This window comes from Tamandua tetradactyla, chromosome 1 (assembly GCF_023851605.1).
Source record: "Tamandua tetradactyla isolate mTamTet1 chromosome 1, mTamTet1.pri, whole genome shotgun sequence".
Classification (NCBI taxonomy): domain Eukaryota; kingdom Metazoa; phylum Chordata; class Mammalia; order Pilosa; family Myrmecophagidae; genus Tamandua; species Tamandua tetradactyla.
The window spans coordinates 178,391,858-178,408,634 of record NC_135327.1 but is presented as its reverse complement, the minus strand read 5'-3'; the positions used below and the strand labels follow the sequence as shown (position 1 = coordinate 178,408,634).

The 16,777-nt window shown below is 36.0% G+C and overlaps 1 protein-coding gene across 2 annotated transcripts in view; it reads right to left on the bottom strand.

Annotated features, from left to right (window-relative positions):
• NUP205 (nucleoporin 205) overlaps nt 1-16,777 on the bottom strand; it is a 153,216-nt gene that overhangs the window by 19,374 nt on the left and 117,065 nt on the right. For both annotated transcript variants that reach the window (XM_077142076.1, XM_077142164.1), the window contains 5 exons: nt 13,671-13,819; nt 12,128-12,319; nt 11,089-11,210; nt 9,623-9,761; nt 7,878-8,004 (listed from right to left, as the gene is read on the bottom strand). In XM_077142076.1, coding sequence (XP_076998191.1) covers nt 7,878-8,004; nt 9,623-9,761; nt 11,089-11,210; nt 12,128-12,319; nt 13,671-13,819 — 729 coding nt within the window. The remainder of the gene's footprint in view (nt 1-7,877; nt 8,005-9,622; nt 9,762-11,088; nt 11,211-12,127; nt 12,320-13,670; nt 13,820-16,777) is intronic.

Sequence of the window (16,777 nt, the reverse complement as noted above, 5' to 3'; positions counted from 1 at the left end):
CCAAACAAGGAAAGGAGCCAATTTATGCCATAAATATGGAAGAATAGTGTGGCAAAGAAAAAAGAGTAAGAGAGAAAATTCTGGTGGTGTAAGCAGCATGATTCAGCTCATGACTACTATATATCACCCCTCAAAAACAGTATAGAGGAAAAAAGATGAGCCAACAAACTCTTGCAAATTCACATAGAGAGTCTTCAATCTGTAGAGAAGTATACTGAGAATAATTAAGTAGTCCTGGAAAACTTAAGAGAAAAACCCTTAAGAGGAGAACTACAAGGCAGCACTATGGGACCTTAGTAGAGGCAGAAAGGGTAGCCTGATTTGGTATCATCTCAGGACACTGGAATGAGTTGGAGAAATGAGCATAAACTCAGTACACTCAACCGTGACACACCAAAAACGGAGTTGAGTGTACTGTGGGATCGCCTCAGAATGAGTACAGACTTCAAGTACCCCAGCAGGCACTGTACTCAACCCTACTAAATTCTCTACTTCTCCCAACCCAGAGGGCTCAGGCAATGAAGTATCCAGACAAGAAAAATATTGGGAGTGGGTAGCAATGCGGTGGCTGGGAGTGGAGCGGCATGAGGGATTGACCTCACGCTTCTCGAAAACAACAAAAAGGGACATAGTATAGCTTAGCAGTTAAGCACATAGGCAGACTACCTGGGGAATTCTACGTCACCATATTATCTGTGTGTCTTTTGGTTAACCTCTCTGTGTCTCAGTTTGATCATCTGTAAAATGTAAATAATATTAATTTTGTTGTGAGGATTAAATAAATTAGCATGTTAAATGTTTAAAACAGTGCCTGGCATACAAATACTCAATAAATGTAAGCTGCTATTAATATTACAAGTTCTGAGGGAAAGAAAATCATATGGCCATGCTTTATCCAATTTTTGATATTCTTAAAACACTGGAGAATGAGGTGATAAAATGTACTTTTTCTTGGGGGAGGGGGCCTCAATACAAATTAAGAATACCAAGAGATGAGGGTGGCATAAGGAGGTGTCAAATCTAGTTATTTCTGCTAAAGCAGCTAGTATGAGCCAGGAACTGTCTGGAACAACTGTCTAGGGAATATCCATTGCCAGACATAGACTGGAAGGGGTAGAAGACTGAGATCATAGCACAGAACTGTAAGTAAAGTCCCCAAACTGCAGAGGATGGTGCCTCATCCCCACTGACATGGCAGACTATGTAAAAGATACTTCCTCATGGGAAAAAGCAGCAGTCTGTACCAGGAGCTAGAGAAGATAGCTAAATCAAGCTTCAAATGTGATCTTAATTAAAAATCTGGACTGCTGAATAGAAGATCTGAGCACAGATAAACTCTGAGCAAGCAGGAAAGGAACCCTGAGGTCTTACCCAGCAGAGAGGAGGCAGGACTTACAACAAGGTGGGGGAACGAGGCTTCTGGAATTAGCCAAGCTCAGAATACTGGAAAAGGGCTGTGCCCCAAGAAAGGGAGCACTAAGAGCTAGGAACTAACTCTGGTTCTTGACTGATGAACCTTGCAGGCTAGGAACTGGCTCTGAAAGAAATTTATTTATTTTTAACTATTCCAAGTTGCTCATTAGAGAAAGCCTTAGGCATTTCTTAGCACTAACCCAGGCAAGGGCAGAGTTAAGACAGGTCTGAGAGACAAAGTAACTAATCAAGTGAAGGAGATAATTCTCTAAAGGGAGTATCTTCCCCAAGAAAAGGCAGGGTGGGGAGAGGGGTGAGCCCAGCTCAAGTGGACCCTCATTCAGAGAATTTAGACCCCAAGGGCTGAAAAACAGAAACAGCCTAAGCCCACAATCTACCTCAGACTCTGACTCAACCACACCCCTGGCAGGGACAGCATCTGCTGAGAATTAAAGGCATCACATCACTTTACACTAGAGGTGAGCTGTGGACTGACAAGTGCTACCTGTTGGGCACGACAGGTGAAGCACTCAGTCTAGAGGCTTCACAGGAAAGTCTGACAACTTCCTAGGTCTCATCCTGGGGAAACCTGATACTTATTACACCCTCTTCCTAAGACCTGGGCCTGTCTTTTCCAGGAAAATAAGATTAGGGTAGATCATATCTGGGGAGACCCTCCTCAAAAAAAAGGTTGTATACAGGAAAGGCAAGAACAAGAAAAACCAAAGCTGAAAACTTTTGATCAGTTAAACAGAAGTTACGCTAGAGGTCTAAAATAAGTTGAATTGAATGCCAAAAAGGAGATAGAGAATAAAGCCAACCAACAAGAAAATCCTAGGTAAAAGAATGAAAATGAGCTCCAGAATAAACTAATCAATGAAATCAGCTGCCTAAGCACTAGCAAAAAATTACGAGTCATACTAGGAAAAACAAAGATATGGCCCAGTCAAAGGAACAAACTAACACTTCAAATGAGATACAGGAGTTGAAAAACTAATTAAAGATGTTCAAACAAGCACACTAAATCAAAAAAAAAAAAAATCAAATCAATGAGTTGAGGAAAGGTATGGCAAAAGAGATGAAGGGCATAAAGAACACATTGTATTTTATGCATGATTTTTCTGTAAACCTAAAATTTCTCTAATAACATCCTAAAGTTAAAAATCAAAAAAATAAAAAATAAATGAGGGGTGCAAGGGTAGTTCAATGGTAGAATTCTTGCCTGCCATTTGATAGACCCAGGTTCAATTCCCAGCTCATGTACTACACACCCCCAACCCCAAAATAGAGAGAAAGAAAAAAAATTCAACAAATGGTACTGCAGTAACGCGATAGTTACATGGAAATAGAATGAAATGTGGCCTCCAGCATACAGAGGGAAAAAAAAGAAGACACTGGGCGACCATAAAGAAGAACTTGAAAGCCTGAAAACACAAGTGGGAGAACTTATGGGAATAAAAGACACAATCAAGAGATGAAGAACACAATGGAGACATTCAACAGCAGATTTTTGAGGAGAAAGAAGAAAGGATTAGTGAACTAGAGGATAGGATGTCTGAAATCCTACACACAAAACATTAGGGAAAGGAATGGATATCCCAGAAGAAGAGAAAGGAAAAGGGGCAGAAAGAATAATAGAGGAAATACTCTGAAAATTTCCCATCTCTTACGAGAGATATAAAATTACAGATCCAAGAAGCACAGCATACCCTAAAACAGAATAGATCTAAACAGATCTACACCAAGACACTTACTAATCAGACTGTCAAATGTCAGAGACAAAGAAAGAATTCAAAGGCAGCAAGAGAAAAGCAATCCATCACATACAAGGGAAGCTCGATAACACTACATATAGAGTTCTCAGCAGAAACCACAGAGGTGTGAAGGCAGTAGTATGATATATTTAAGATACTGAAAGAGAAAAATTGCCAACGAAGAATTTCAGTATCCAGAAAAACAGTCCTTCAAAAATGAAGAAAAGGGTGCATGGGTGGTTCAGTGGTAGAATGCTTGCTTTTCATGCAGGAGACCCGGGTTTGATTCCTGGACTATGTACCCCCCCACCCCCAAAAAAAGAGAGTTTAAGATATTTTCAAACATACAGACACTGAGAAAGTTTGTGAACAAGAGACCTGCTCTACAAGAAATAGTAAAGAGAACATAACCAGAAGATAAGAGAGAGGTTTGGAGAAGAGTGTAGAAATGAAGACTCTCAGTAAGGGTCCTGAATAAAAGTAATGATTCATGCAACATGGATGAACCTTGAGGATATTATGTTGAGTGAAATTAGCCAGAAACAAAAGAACAAATACTGTATGTTCACACTAATATGAACATTAATGAGTGAACTTTAAGAGTTAAAGTTGAGAACATGATTATGAAAAGACAGATAAAGGGAAGAGACTGACCATTTGATGTTGATAGAGTACAGAATGTTCAATAGGACTGATTGTAAAGATCCAGAAATGGATAACATAATACATCTGACAGTAGCACAATATTGTAAGTACACTGAACAAAGCTGAGTATGAATATGGTTGAAAGAGGAAAGCTAGGGGTATGTACGAGATCAGAAGGAAAGAAGAAGAGAGAGACTGGGAATGTATAACGTAGCGACACCTAGACTGGACAATGATGGTGATGAAATGGACAAATATAAAAATGCTTTACATGAGGGAGAACAAGTGAATGTCAATACTGCAAAGTGTTGAAAATGGAATGGTAAATGGAAAACTACAATCAATGCAACCAGAGTCTATATTTAATGTAACATTGTACTATGCTTCCATTAAATGTAACAAAGGCAATATATTAAAGCTAAATATTAGTAAGTGGGGGATATATGGAAGGAGTATGGGAATCTTGGTGGTGATGATATTCTTTCTCCTTTTTATTTTATTTTTTATTGCTCTTTTGTTTTTCCTTCTTTCTTTGCAGAAGAAATGGAAATGTGCTCCTCTGGCTTGTGGTGAATGCATAACTATGTGACTATACTTTGGACGGATTGTATGGCTTGTGGGAATAAAACTGTTTAAAATAAACAGTAAGACAAAAGTGCTAAAGAAGGCGTGGAGAGAGAGATGTACCTATTCACTGTTGGTAGTGAAACAGAATGATACAGCCCCTCTGGAAGGCAGTGTGATGGTTCCACAGGAGGCTAATAAGGTTGCCATGACCATGGAACTCCATTATTAGATATATATCTGGAAGAACTGAAAGCAGAGACATGAATGGACACTTGCACACTAGTGTTTATGGTGGCAGATTTACAACTCACATGGCTAGTGGTGGCTTAAAGGTACACTGACTGAAAAACAGAAGGGTGAACTGTGGTGTATACATAAAATGGAATACTGAGCAGCTCCAAGAAGGAATGAAGTTGAGAGACATACAACAAGGTGAATGGACCCTGAGCACAGTACATTAAGTGGAATAAGCCAGAAACAAAAAGACACAGATTACAATGTCTTACTAATATGCACTAACAATAATACGCAACCTTTCAGAATTTAATTTGAGAGCACAGGTTATTAGGGGAGGGCTTATGGCAAAGGTTCCTAGATTGTGAACTCTTACAGCAGTCACATCTATTCCTGAGTTGTAATAGTTATTTCTAAATCCTGAGATGGAGAATTTCATGTATAATCTGGTTATCTGTGTGACACCTGAGACTCAGAGCTAGAGTTCTCAGAGCAGCTATGAAAGTTAGCATTACCCAATACAGCAACTGTTAAAAAAGCTGAAAAACAGATCAGACTTCAATTAGAGATATGAATGAAGCTGATCTAATTAAGACTAAGGTAAATTAGACCAAAGGATAAAGGATGATATTCACTGTGTTTTAAAACTTAAACTTCTGTGTGAGACCAAAGGAAGGGAAGTTTATTTGGTACAAAATTTGTATTTTCTGTAGCACACTATCTAATTTAACTTGTATGGTCAGTTTATTCTAACACCACAATTACATGGAACCTTGTAATTATGAGTAAGATCTTGCTGGTTTGTACTGGTTAGTGTGATGCCCCAATACATCCCAGAGTAATTAAGTTAGAAAAAAAATTTTTGCAGAGTCCCCTTGACAAACTGGGAGAAAAGGATGAAATATTAAACTTCTCCATCTAGGGAATTCCTGATACTCTCGTAAGCAGTGAAGACAACCTATCCAATAGGCTGACCCCTTGATCTGGGGCTCAGCCTTATGAAACTTATTCCTGCAAAGGAGAAGCTAAACCTACTTGATTATGCCTAAGAGTCACTCCCAGAGAACCTCTTTTGTTGCTCAGATGTGGCCTCTCTAAGCCAACTCTGCAGGTAAACTCGCAGCCCTCTCTCCTATGTGGGACATGACTCCCAGAGGTGTAAACCTCCCTGGCAATGTGGGACAGGACTTCTGGGCATGAGCCTGAACTGGTATCATGGGACTGAGAAAGACTTCCTGACCAAAAGTGGGAAGAGAAATGAAACAAAATAAAGTTTTAGTGGTTGAGAGATTTCAAAGTCAAGAGGTCATTCTGGAGGCTATCCTTATGCAGTGTGTGTATTCACACACACAAACCCCTTTTCATTTTTTGGTGTATTGGAGTAGCTAGAGGGAAATATCTGAAACTGTTGAAACTTTAATCCAACAGCTATGATTCTTGAAGACATGTGAATAACTAAAGCTTTTAAGGTATAACTACTATATGACTGTGAAAACCTTGTGACTGACACTCCCTTTGTCCAAGGCACAGACAGATGAGTAAGAAAAAAAAAGGCAAAAATAAATAAATAATGTAGGGGGAGGGATATGAGATGTTTAGGGTGTTCATTTTTACTTTTATTTTTTATTTTGGGGGTAATAAAAATGTTTAAAAAAATTGATTGTGGTGATGAATGCAACTATACGATGGGCCTAAGAGTCACCCCCAAGAGAGCCTCTTTTGTTGCTCAGATGTGGCCTCTCTCTCCAGCCAACACAACAAGCTGACTCACCACTCTCCCCCATCTACGTGGGACATGACTCCCAGAGGTGTGAACCTTCCTGGCAACGTGGGACAGAAATCCTAGAATGAGCTGAGACTCAGCATCAAGGGATTGAGAAAACCTTCTCGACCAAAAGGGAGAAGAGTGAAATGAGACAAAGTGTCAATGGCTGAGAGATTCCAAACAGAGTCTAGAGGTTATCCTGGAGGTTATTCTTATGCATTAAGTAGATATCACCTTGTTATCCAAGATGTAATGGAGAGGCTGGAGGGAACTGCCTGAAAATGTAGAGCTGTGTTCCAGTAGCCATGTTTCTTGATGATGATTGTATAATGATATAGTTTTCACAATGTGACCGTGTGATTGTGAAAACCTTGTGTCTGATGCTCCTTTTCTCTACCATGTCAACAGACAAGTAGAACATATGGAATAAAAATAAATAATAGGGGGAACAAATGTTAAAATAAATTTAGTTTGAAATGCTAGTGATAAATGAAAGCAAGGGGTAAGGGGTATGGTATGTATAATCTTTTTTTTTTCCTCTGTTATCATTTTATTTCTTTTTATTTTATATCATTTATTTTATATCATTTTATTTCCTCTGTTATCATTTTATTTCTTTTTCTGTTGTCTTTTTATTTCTTTTTCTGAATTTATGCAAATGTTCTAAGAAATGATGAATATGCAACTATGTGATGATATTGAGAATTACTGATTATATATGTAGAACGGAATGATAGGCTAATGTTGGTTTGTTCTTAATTTTTTTAATTAATAAATAAATAAATTTAAAAAAAACTTTGAAATATTCACAGGAGTGCTGATTTGAAAAGATTATGTGCCTTAGAAAAGCCATGTTTAAAAAAGAAAAAAAAAACTATATGATGATACTGTAAACCACTGAATGTACAATTTGGATGATTATACGGTTTGTGACTATATCACAATAAAATTGCATTTAAAAAGGAAAAGCATATTAAGACATAAATAAAAATAAATCAGGAATGGTGAAGCCATGAGAAAAAAAAGATTGATGCTTGACAGTGAATTCATGTAAATATGCAACTGAAACTAAAGATATGAGTATTATGGTTGCAGAGATGAATGTAAATGTCATATAACATGAAAAAGTACAAATATATGAAACATAACCTGAAAGTGGAAAAGGAAATGTAAAAAACCTCATCACTTCATTTTCTATACCAGAGTTAAGAGATTCTGTTTAAAATTTACATGAGTAAAAAAGTCAAATTAAAAAAAGTAACCAAAATATCTTAACGGTTTTCACTATCTTTTTTTCTTAATCATAGTGATCTTTTAAGGACTAATATCCTTAGACTCTTAGACAGTGAAGAAAACTATACGTGGAATTTATCAACTCCTTCAATATCTCTTCAGTTAGTTTATGTCATACACAGTCACAAAATAATAAAACTTCATTTTATTCGAGTATGTCATTCTGTAACGAACTATTAAAAGTCCATTCAACATAATCAACTCACCAGGAAGTGCTGCCTTACTGATAATTCCTGTCAGCAGAGCCAATTCTTGCAAAGATCCAGCACTAACATCCTGACATCGCAGAATTGCTTGTATGGTATCAGAATGTGAAATGAGAAACTGCAACACCTAAGCCATGGAAAAGGGAAGAAATGCAAAACACAAAGGTGCAACAGAGCAGAAAATTCTATTATAAATTTACAATTTATCTTTTAATAATGTTGAAGTGATTCAATATAATGTCGAAGAAGAGATAAGCAATTATATTCTACACTTAATATTGTTTAATTTATCCAAAAAGCAAACTAAAATTCACAAAGACGCTAAGGATAAGGATTATTTAAAATTAATACATTTAGAGAGTATTATAGAAAAGTATAACATTTAACTTGAAGCAATTGTATGAAAACTATTATTTAACCTCAATATTACTTCTTTTATTGTTTGTCCAAATGTAACTACAACAAGAATTTAAAATGAGTGGGTATAAAAATGATCTATCAAATTCAAAATTGCTCTATAAAAAGTCTGACTACCATGACATGGAGATAACCACATCAAAGCTCCTTTCGATATGGTAAAAACAGAGGAGATAGAAATCCTGACCTCCAAATTCTGCCCCTCCCATCCTGACACAGAGGATTCTCTAATTATTTTCATATATGAACATCTCCTCAGTTAGACTGCATATGCCTTGAAAACAAACTAGGGTAAACCAGTCCAACTATCTGAATTACTTGAGAACTATGCCCTACTTCATCTTTTAATACAGATTCCTGATGTCAGCCCAAAATCTCAGCACATGGAACTCAAGTCATGTGTATTTTAAAAATCTTTAAGTTCCTACAGTGATTCTGCTACAGTCAGTACAAGACTGGTAGTTCAGACCTGATGGCTTAAATCACAATGTCTCACTTATACTAAATAACTTAGATCCCAATAAAGTAGAAAACAAGAAGAGACTTTGAATTTTAAAGAACTGATTTCAAAGGCCACCGATGACTATGTGGTATAAAATAAGGTGGCACAGAAACAGCAGTATTTTAACTTTGTGAGTTTGAGGACTGATGGCAGGGAAAGCAGACAAAATTACCATAGTTACTGAGAGCACGGCAGTACAATAAAGTAATACAACAGAAGACTGTAAATTCACATTGTTGGCCCTAATTAATGAGCAAAAGCCTAAATGAGATATAGTACCATCTATCAGTTTAACAAAGCAAAGAAATACACAATATACTTTTGAAAGTTTCACTGAAAAGTGGTGAAAATAAAACTAATTTCAAGTGTTTAAAGGAAAAAATCTTTCTTTACGTGAAAAATTCACTCATTTAAATTACTTCATTCTCTAAATATTATAAATAAATGAAGCCTTATCATCTATCTTCTGCATTTTCTGCAAGGTTTAGCATACTATAAAAACCATCTCTCAAAACATACTAGTTGAATTAAATTTTAGAATCCAGCTAACTATCATAATAACTGCTTCCTTCCAGAAGAACCAATTTAGAACTCTTGCTCACTATCTTACTATTCTATTAATTACGACAGCATTTCATTCAAACTAAAGTACAAAAATGGACTAATGTAGCTCAGAGCAAAGTACAATGGGCCTTTGTACCACTAGTGTTTTATGTATCCAGTCCCGCTAAAAACAGTATGATTAAGGTAAATTCATTGAAGGTCTCTTCATTTGTAAAATGAGGATTTTAGACTAGACAGTCTCTAAACTAAGGATTCCTCTTACCTGCCCTGCTGCCTGCAAGTGCTGGGCCATGCTAGACGTGAGGATGATCTGGCACAACTGAAGAGCAGGAAGAAGAATCTGACGGTATCGATCCAATGGAGAAGGGATGAACACTGGGGGGTCTCTCATGCCAAACATTCTTCATTCGTTTCATTCCAACAAGGAAAAAGAAAGATTCCAAGTGTTAAGGTATACTCTAATAATTCATTACCATCTACATGGCAAATAAATCATAGCCAATAGATTAAAATGTGAAGCAATGAGTACTCTGTATCCCATATCTATATTACTGGTGTAAAGATTGGACCATAGAGACAATGGGTAAAAAACAGATGAAAACGAAATTTATTTTCTGCAAATTTCCCTTTCCTATATTCAAGCCCCAAACGAATTTACACTATCCGTGATATAAAATAAAACAAGGTTAAAGTTGAAGTTAGGTTGTAATTTAACATTTAGGATCATGCCTCAGAACATTATATTAAGAAACTATAAATAAAAAGAAGAAAAAATAAAAATAAAAAGGAAACTATGAAACTGTTTTGTCACTAATGTTTTTATTTAAATCTTCCTCAATTTTTAGATTAAACACAACAGAATAGTTGCCTATTGAAGAGATGGGAACAGAAGCAAAATATGGAAATAAAAGGGAATAAGGAAAATTAGAGATGCTTTGTACAGATAAGATAAAAATATGTCATGAACTAAAGAATATAACTCAACCCTCTTCACCTAAGGTGAAAGTAATAGTAATTCTCATATTTAAATTTTTAGAAAGCAACATAATTTTATTTCTGTTGTTAAAAATTTCCATAGTAAAGCCTGAAAAACTTAAACATTCAATTCAGCAATGGATACTCTGAAGAAAATGACTGTCAGACCAAGTGTTACTTACTGCTAGGAGGGTTGTGCTGTCAAACAAGCTACAGCCATGTAGAAAAAAAAATAGACCCCTATTCCAATTGAACTGAGAAATCTGCTTAAAAGCTTGAAACTTGAAAAGAATTTCACCTAAAGCTTTTAAATTAGCAAGCAACTGACAATATGTTAAAATGTGAAAACAATACAAACTCTGGAATTCTTATCCAAGTTGTCAGGAAGAGGAAATCCAGGACAAATTATAATTTCACTACAATACATTAGAATACCACTTTAGCTGAACACCTGGCTTTCTACTGAACAAAGGATAGATGGGAAGATATATATTTACCCGCAAAAATTGTCTATATTTCTCCCTTAAATTTCAACTCTAAAATGGGAGGCATTGCGTCCCTATCCACCTTTAGCCTAAAGCAATTTTCATGCTTTACTAAATGACAGGGATGTAGTATTTTTTTAAAAATCAAGATGAAAGCGTACTTCTCAAAGAGAATTATAAACCAATATCATAATTATGTCTGCAATTTCTTTTGTCCTTAGAAATCCTTTACTGGGGCGTAACAAAATCAGTCTTTATGGACACTTACCCCTGAGGGTCTATTTCTGGGCGCATGTCATAGACTTGGCATTGTGCTAGTCTCACAATCACTCCAGATCTCAGCAGCTCTAAAGCACCCTGCTGTATCTTAGCCACTCTTGTGAGAAATGCCTAGAAGTTATGAATAGAAAATCATCAGTGCCACAGTAATATCCAAGGACCTCATATAAAAATGAAACTCATAGCATATTTCCAATCTTTAAATCACCATTAAAGATAAATTAAAATCACCTCTAGCTAAGAGGGGACACTTCACACCACCTTTTTTTTTATGTGTTTTTTCATAGGGTTTTTATGAACATTAAATAATAACAGCATATCTAAAAGTGCCTGCATGTATTGAGTGCCTTGCCTGAATTAAGTACTTGACTAAACTGTAGTTTCCATTACGTTGTGGGCTTATGAAAGGCAGGGAGATGGTCTACTTCACTCATACCTATATTTCTAGTATGAACTACCATTCCTGCATATAATAGATGTTTAACAAATACTTGATGAATAAATTAATTAAGGAGGAAAAAAGAAGAGTTAATGAAGAAACCAAGACACTAGGACTTCTGTGACTGTGACTTTTGTGAATCAGGAGGACACAGAGAAATTAAAACACATTTGTAGGAAATGATGAATTATGCACTGTGTTGAAAATACTATGTTTAAAGTAGCTACACTGTCATGTTCAAAAGGCAACTAAGATAGTCTGAATTTTCTTGTGACCAGACATTTTTGCTCACTGCCTTCCTCACAGAGCTCTGGTATCATAGCACCATCATCGGCAACCTGAGTAAGTAAAGCAGCAGTTCTAATATCTAACAAACCTTATCAAGATCACTTCAACTCCACTTCGGCACACTGAAAAAACATATTTCTAGCATATAAATACCCCAATTTAGAACTCCTTAGAAATTAATACATTTAAAATATACTTAAATATATTTAAAATGTATGCCACATTAACTTTCTTTGATACATCTATAGCCCCAAGGGGAAATGCCCTCTTGATCTAACTTCAAATGTCTATAAAGCCTTACCATTTTGGATTCATAAGTATAAAGGGCTTTTAAAGGGGGAGGCTGTGGAGTGAGTAAACTCTGTAAAGTACGGTCATCTTCTATTAAGCTGTCCACAAGCACTTTCAAATAGCCACTGTTTGAAAGATACAAAAGCCACTGCTGCTGCTTATCCACACAGACAATCCGGTCAAGTAAAGCCAGTGCCAGCATCTGAAGGAAGAATACATCAAAGTCCAAAAGTTCACATAGACAGCTACCAAAATCAACCACAATAATTGTTTTTATCTGGAAACATTTGGAAGTTTTCTTTTAAGAAGGAAAATTATTGCTTATGATAAAAAAAAATCCTTATTTTGGTTGTTTTTCTTTTTTTTGAAAAGTTGAAAATTATATATCCAAAATCTCAATTTATTAATAAAAGTAAAACTTTCAGGGTTAAATTTTATTTCTGGAGGAAAATTTAATATATTAAAGTAATGACAATAAATACATTTTAGCAGAATCCAGACATTCTTTGTTGGAGGAAGGGAAATTTTTAATAGATTTTATTTCTAAATTTTATTGTAAAGTTTTATAAGTTTATCACAGAAAACCTAGAATACATAGAAAACTTTGTTAAGAAATATATAATCAGATAAACAGTTAATCCATTTTGATTTATCTCCTCCCAGGCTTTTGTCGCTACATAAAAATACTTAATTTTTTAATACAACCGAGAGTTTACTACATAGGTTATATTTTAATTTTTTTCTTTTTTTTCACTTTTTTAAATATTTTTTATTCTGGAATATAACACATGCATAAAAGTGATAATTTTCAAAGTACAGTTTAACAAGTAGCTATAGAGCAAATTTCAAAGTATGGTATGGATTACAGTTCCACAATTTCAGGTATTTCTTTATAGCTGTTCTAATACACTAGACTAACAAGAAATATCAATATAATAATTCAGTAGTCACAGTCATTTGTTAAATTCTATCTTCTCTGTTATAACTTCTCCCTCTCATTTGATCCTTCTCCAAGCATAGTTTATTTTTACCCTATTTTTAAAATAAAATCCTAATTCCCAGGTCATTGAAAGGTTTTCAAAAACATGATTTTAAGTGAATATATTTTTTCACTAGTAAGAAATTAACTTCTCGCTGTATCTTCACAAGTATACACTGCATTTTAAGGAAATAAAAATAAAAATTCTCCTCTACAAAGCATTTAGGTTGAGAAACACAAGTATAAAAGTAACTTATCCAGCATTCTCTTAACCAAAGCTCCTTATTAAACAGCTTTCTGTTGTTTCTACCAGTCTAAACCTAAACTCATAATTCGCAAAAAACAAAATTAATTCTAAGGGAAAATTATGAGCTAATTATGATTCCAAACAGAATTAAAACAGAAGATGTAAATAAAACAGAGGTTCCAAATCATAATAAATAAGCATATATACCATAATATATTACAAAAAACAATTCTCAAAATGTAACATACATTTTAAAAGTAGATCCAGTTTATACTCAACAAGTCAAAATATCTATTCAATTATAATACTAAACAAAAGTTATTTTACCCTTCCAATCTCATGGCCATCACAAGCATCTCGACAGACCACTTCCATGAGGGCAGCACCATAACTCTCAATGATGGCTATGTTTTCTCGCTGTAATTTACTAAATACATCTTCTGGGGCTGTCAGCCTTTCCCACATGGTTTTCTTGGCTAAAAGCATCAAAACAGAAAAAAAATTAAAACACTCCAATGGGCAGTGAATAAAGTATTTACAAGGTCCCCTTGGGGCACAGAGGAGAAGAGAGGAAATAGCTAACCTCCCTATTTGGTGAGTTTCTGATATTCTCGCAGGCAGTGGAGAATCAATGGGTGAAGCCCTTGATCTTGCTCAGCCCTATGAAATTTATTTCTGCAAAGGACAGGCTAAGCCTGCGTAAAACTAGGCCTAAGAGTCATCCCCTTTCTAAGATGTGGCCTCTCATTCTAAGCCAATTTGGCAGGTGAATTCACTGCTGCCCCACCTACATGGGACATGATTTCCAGGGGTGTAAATCTCTGAGGAAACATGGGATATAACTCCTGGGATTTGCTGGGACAAGGCATCATGGGATTGGGGAAGCCTTCATGACCAAAAGGAGAAAGAGAGAAATGAGACTAAAATAAAGTTTCAGTGGCTACAAGTTTTCAAACAAGAGTCAAGCGATTATCCTGGAGGTTATTCTTATGCATTATAAACATCCCTTTTTAGTTTATGGTGTATTGAGTGGCTAGAGGAAAGTGCCTGAAACTGCTGAGTTCTGTTCCACTAGCCTTGATTCTTTTTTTTTTTTAACTTTTTTTTTATTAATTAAAAAAAATTAACAAACAAAACATTAAGATATCATTCAATTCTACATATACAATCAGTAATTCTTAATATCATCACATAGTTGCATATTCATCATTTCTTAGAGCATTTGCATCGATTTAGAAAAAGAAATAAAAAGACAACAGAAAAAGAAATAAAACGGTAACAGAGAAAAAAAAGATTATACATACCATACCCCTTACCCCTCGCTTTCATTTACCACTAGCATTTCAAACTAAATTTATTTTAACATTTGTTCCCCCTATTATTTATTTTTATTCCATATGTTCTACTCTTCGGTTGATATAGTAGCTAAAAGGAGCATCAGACACAAGGTTTTCACATTCATAGATTCTCATTGTGAAAGCTATATCATTGTTCAATCATCATCAAGAAACACGGCTACTGGAACACACCTCTATATTTTCAGGCAGTTCCCTCCAGCCTCTCCACTTCATCTTTTTTTTTTTTTTTTAGGGAGGAAAGGAAGGAAAGACAGAGAAGGAAGGAAGGATGGAAGAAAGGGAAACATTTTTAAACATTTTCTTGTTTTATTATATTTTGTTTGTTTGTTTGTTTTTTTTTTTACATGGGCTGGGGCCGGGAATCGAACCGGGGTCCTCCAGCACGGCAGGCAAGCACTCTTGCCCGCTGAGCCACCGCGGCCCGCCCTCCACTTCATCTTTAACAACAAGGTGATATCTACTTAATGCATAAGAATAACCTCCAGGATAACCTTTCGATTCTGTTTGGAATCTCTCAGCCATTGACACTTAGTCTCATTTCACTCTTCCCCCTTTGGTCAAGAAGGTACTCTCAATTCCTCGATGTTAATTCTCAGCTCATTCTAGGGTTTTTCTCAGTCCCTTGATGCTGAGTCTCAGCTCATTCCAGGATTTCTGTCCCACATTGCCAGGAAGTTCCGCACACCTGGGAGTCATGTCCCACGCAGAGAGGGGGAGGGTGGTGAGACTGCTCGGCATGTTAGCTGGAGAGAGAGGCCACATCTGAGCAACAGAAGAGGCTCTCTTGGGGGTGACTCTTAGGCCTAAATTTTAAGTAGACTTGACCTATCCTTTGTGGGGTTAAGATTGATATGAACAAACTCCAAGACTGGGGGCTCAGCCTATAGCCTTGGTTGTCCACACTGGTTGTGAGAAGATCAAGAATTCAACTTGGGGAAGTTGAATTTCTCCCCGCTCTCAACATTCCCCGAAGGGGGCTTGGAAATACTTTTCCAGTCACTGATCAAATCACTCTGGGATTCATTGGGGCATCACTGTGGATAAACCAACAAAATCTCATGTGCTACCTGAGATTCCAAGTACTTATGACATTCAATCAAACTATCTACATGAGTTATATTAGGAAATGCTCTAGTCAAAATCTAAATTTTGTAACAAATAAACATTTTTTGCTGTAGTCTCACACATAAGGTGACATTTTAAGGTATTAATTATCATCTATTTTCAGCACCCTGCAATAATGACATTCCTTTGTTCTTCCTCATGCAAAAACATTTTTAAAATTTGTACATTGTACATTTCATTATTATTATACACTCTAAGCATTCCTAGATTAAACCGTCTCGATCTTTAACATCTGTCTTTCTGATTTCATTTATGTGCCCAGCCCTCCTTCCTCTATCATTCTCACATGCAGCTTCATTCAGTGTTTTAACATATTTACATTACAGTTAGGTAGTATTGTGCTGTCCATTTCTGAGTTTTTGTATCCAGTCGTTTCACAGTCTGTATCCCTTCAGCTCCATTTACCCAATATATTACCCTATTTCTATCTCCTGATGGTCTCTGTTACCAACGACATATTCCAAATTTATTCACTAATGTCAGTTCATATCAGTGAGACCATACAGTATTTGTCCTTTAGTTTTTGGCTAGTATCACTCGGCATAATCTTCTCAAGGTCCATCCATGTTGTTACATACTTCAAAAGTTTATTGTCTTAAAGCTGCATAATATTCCATCGTATGTATATACCACAGTTTGTTTAGCCACTCGTCTGTTGATGGACATTTTGGCTGTTTCCACTTCTTTGCAATTGAAAATAATGCTGCTATAAATGTTGGTGTGCATGTGTCCGTTTGTGTCTTTGCCCTTAAGTCCTCTGAGTAGATACCTAGCAATGGTATTGCTGTGTCATATGGCAATTCTATATTCAGCTTTTTGAGGAACCGCCAAGCTGCCTTCTACAGTGGTTGCACCATTTGACATTCCCACCAACAGTGAATAAGTGTGTCTCTCTCCACATCCTCTTCAGCACTTGTCATTTTCTGTTTTGTTGATAATGGCCATTCTGGT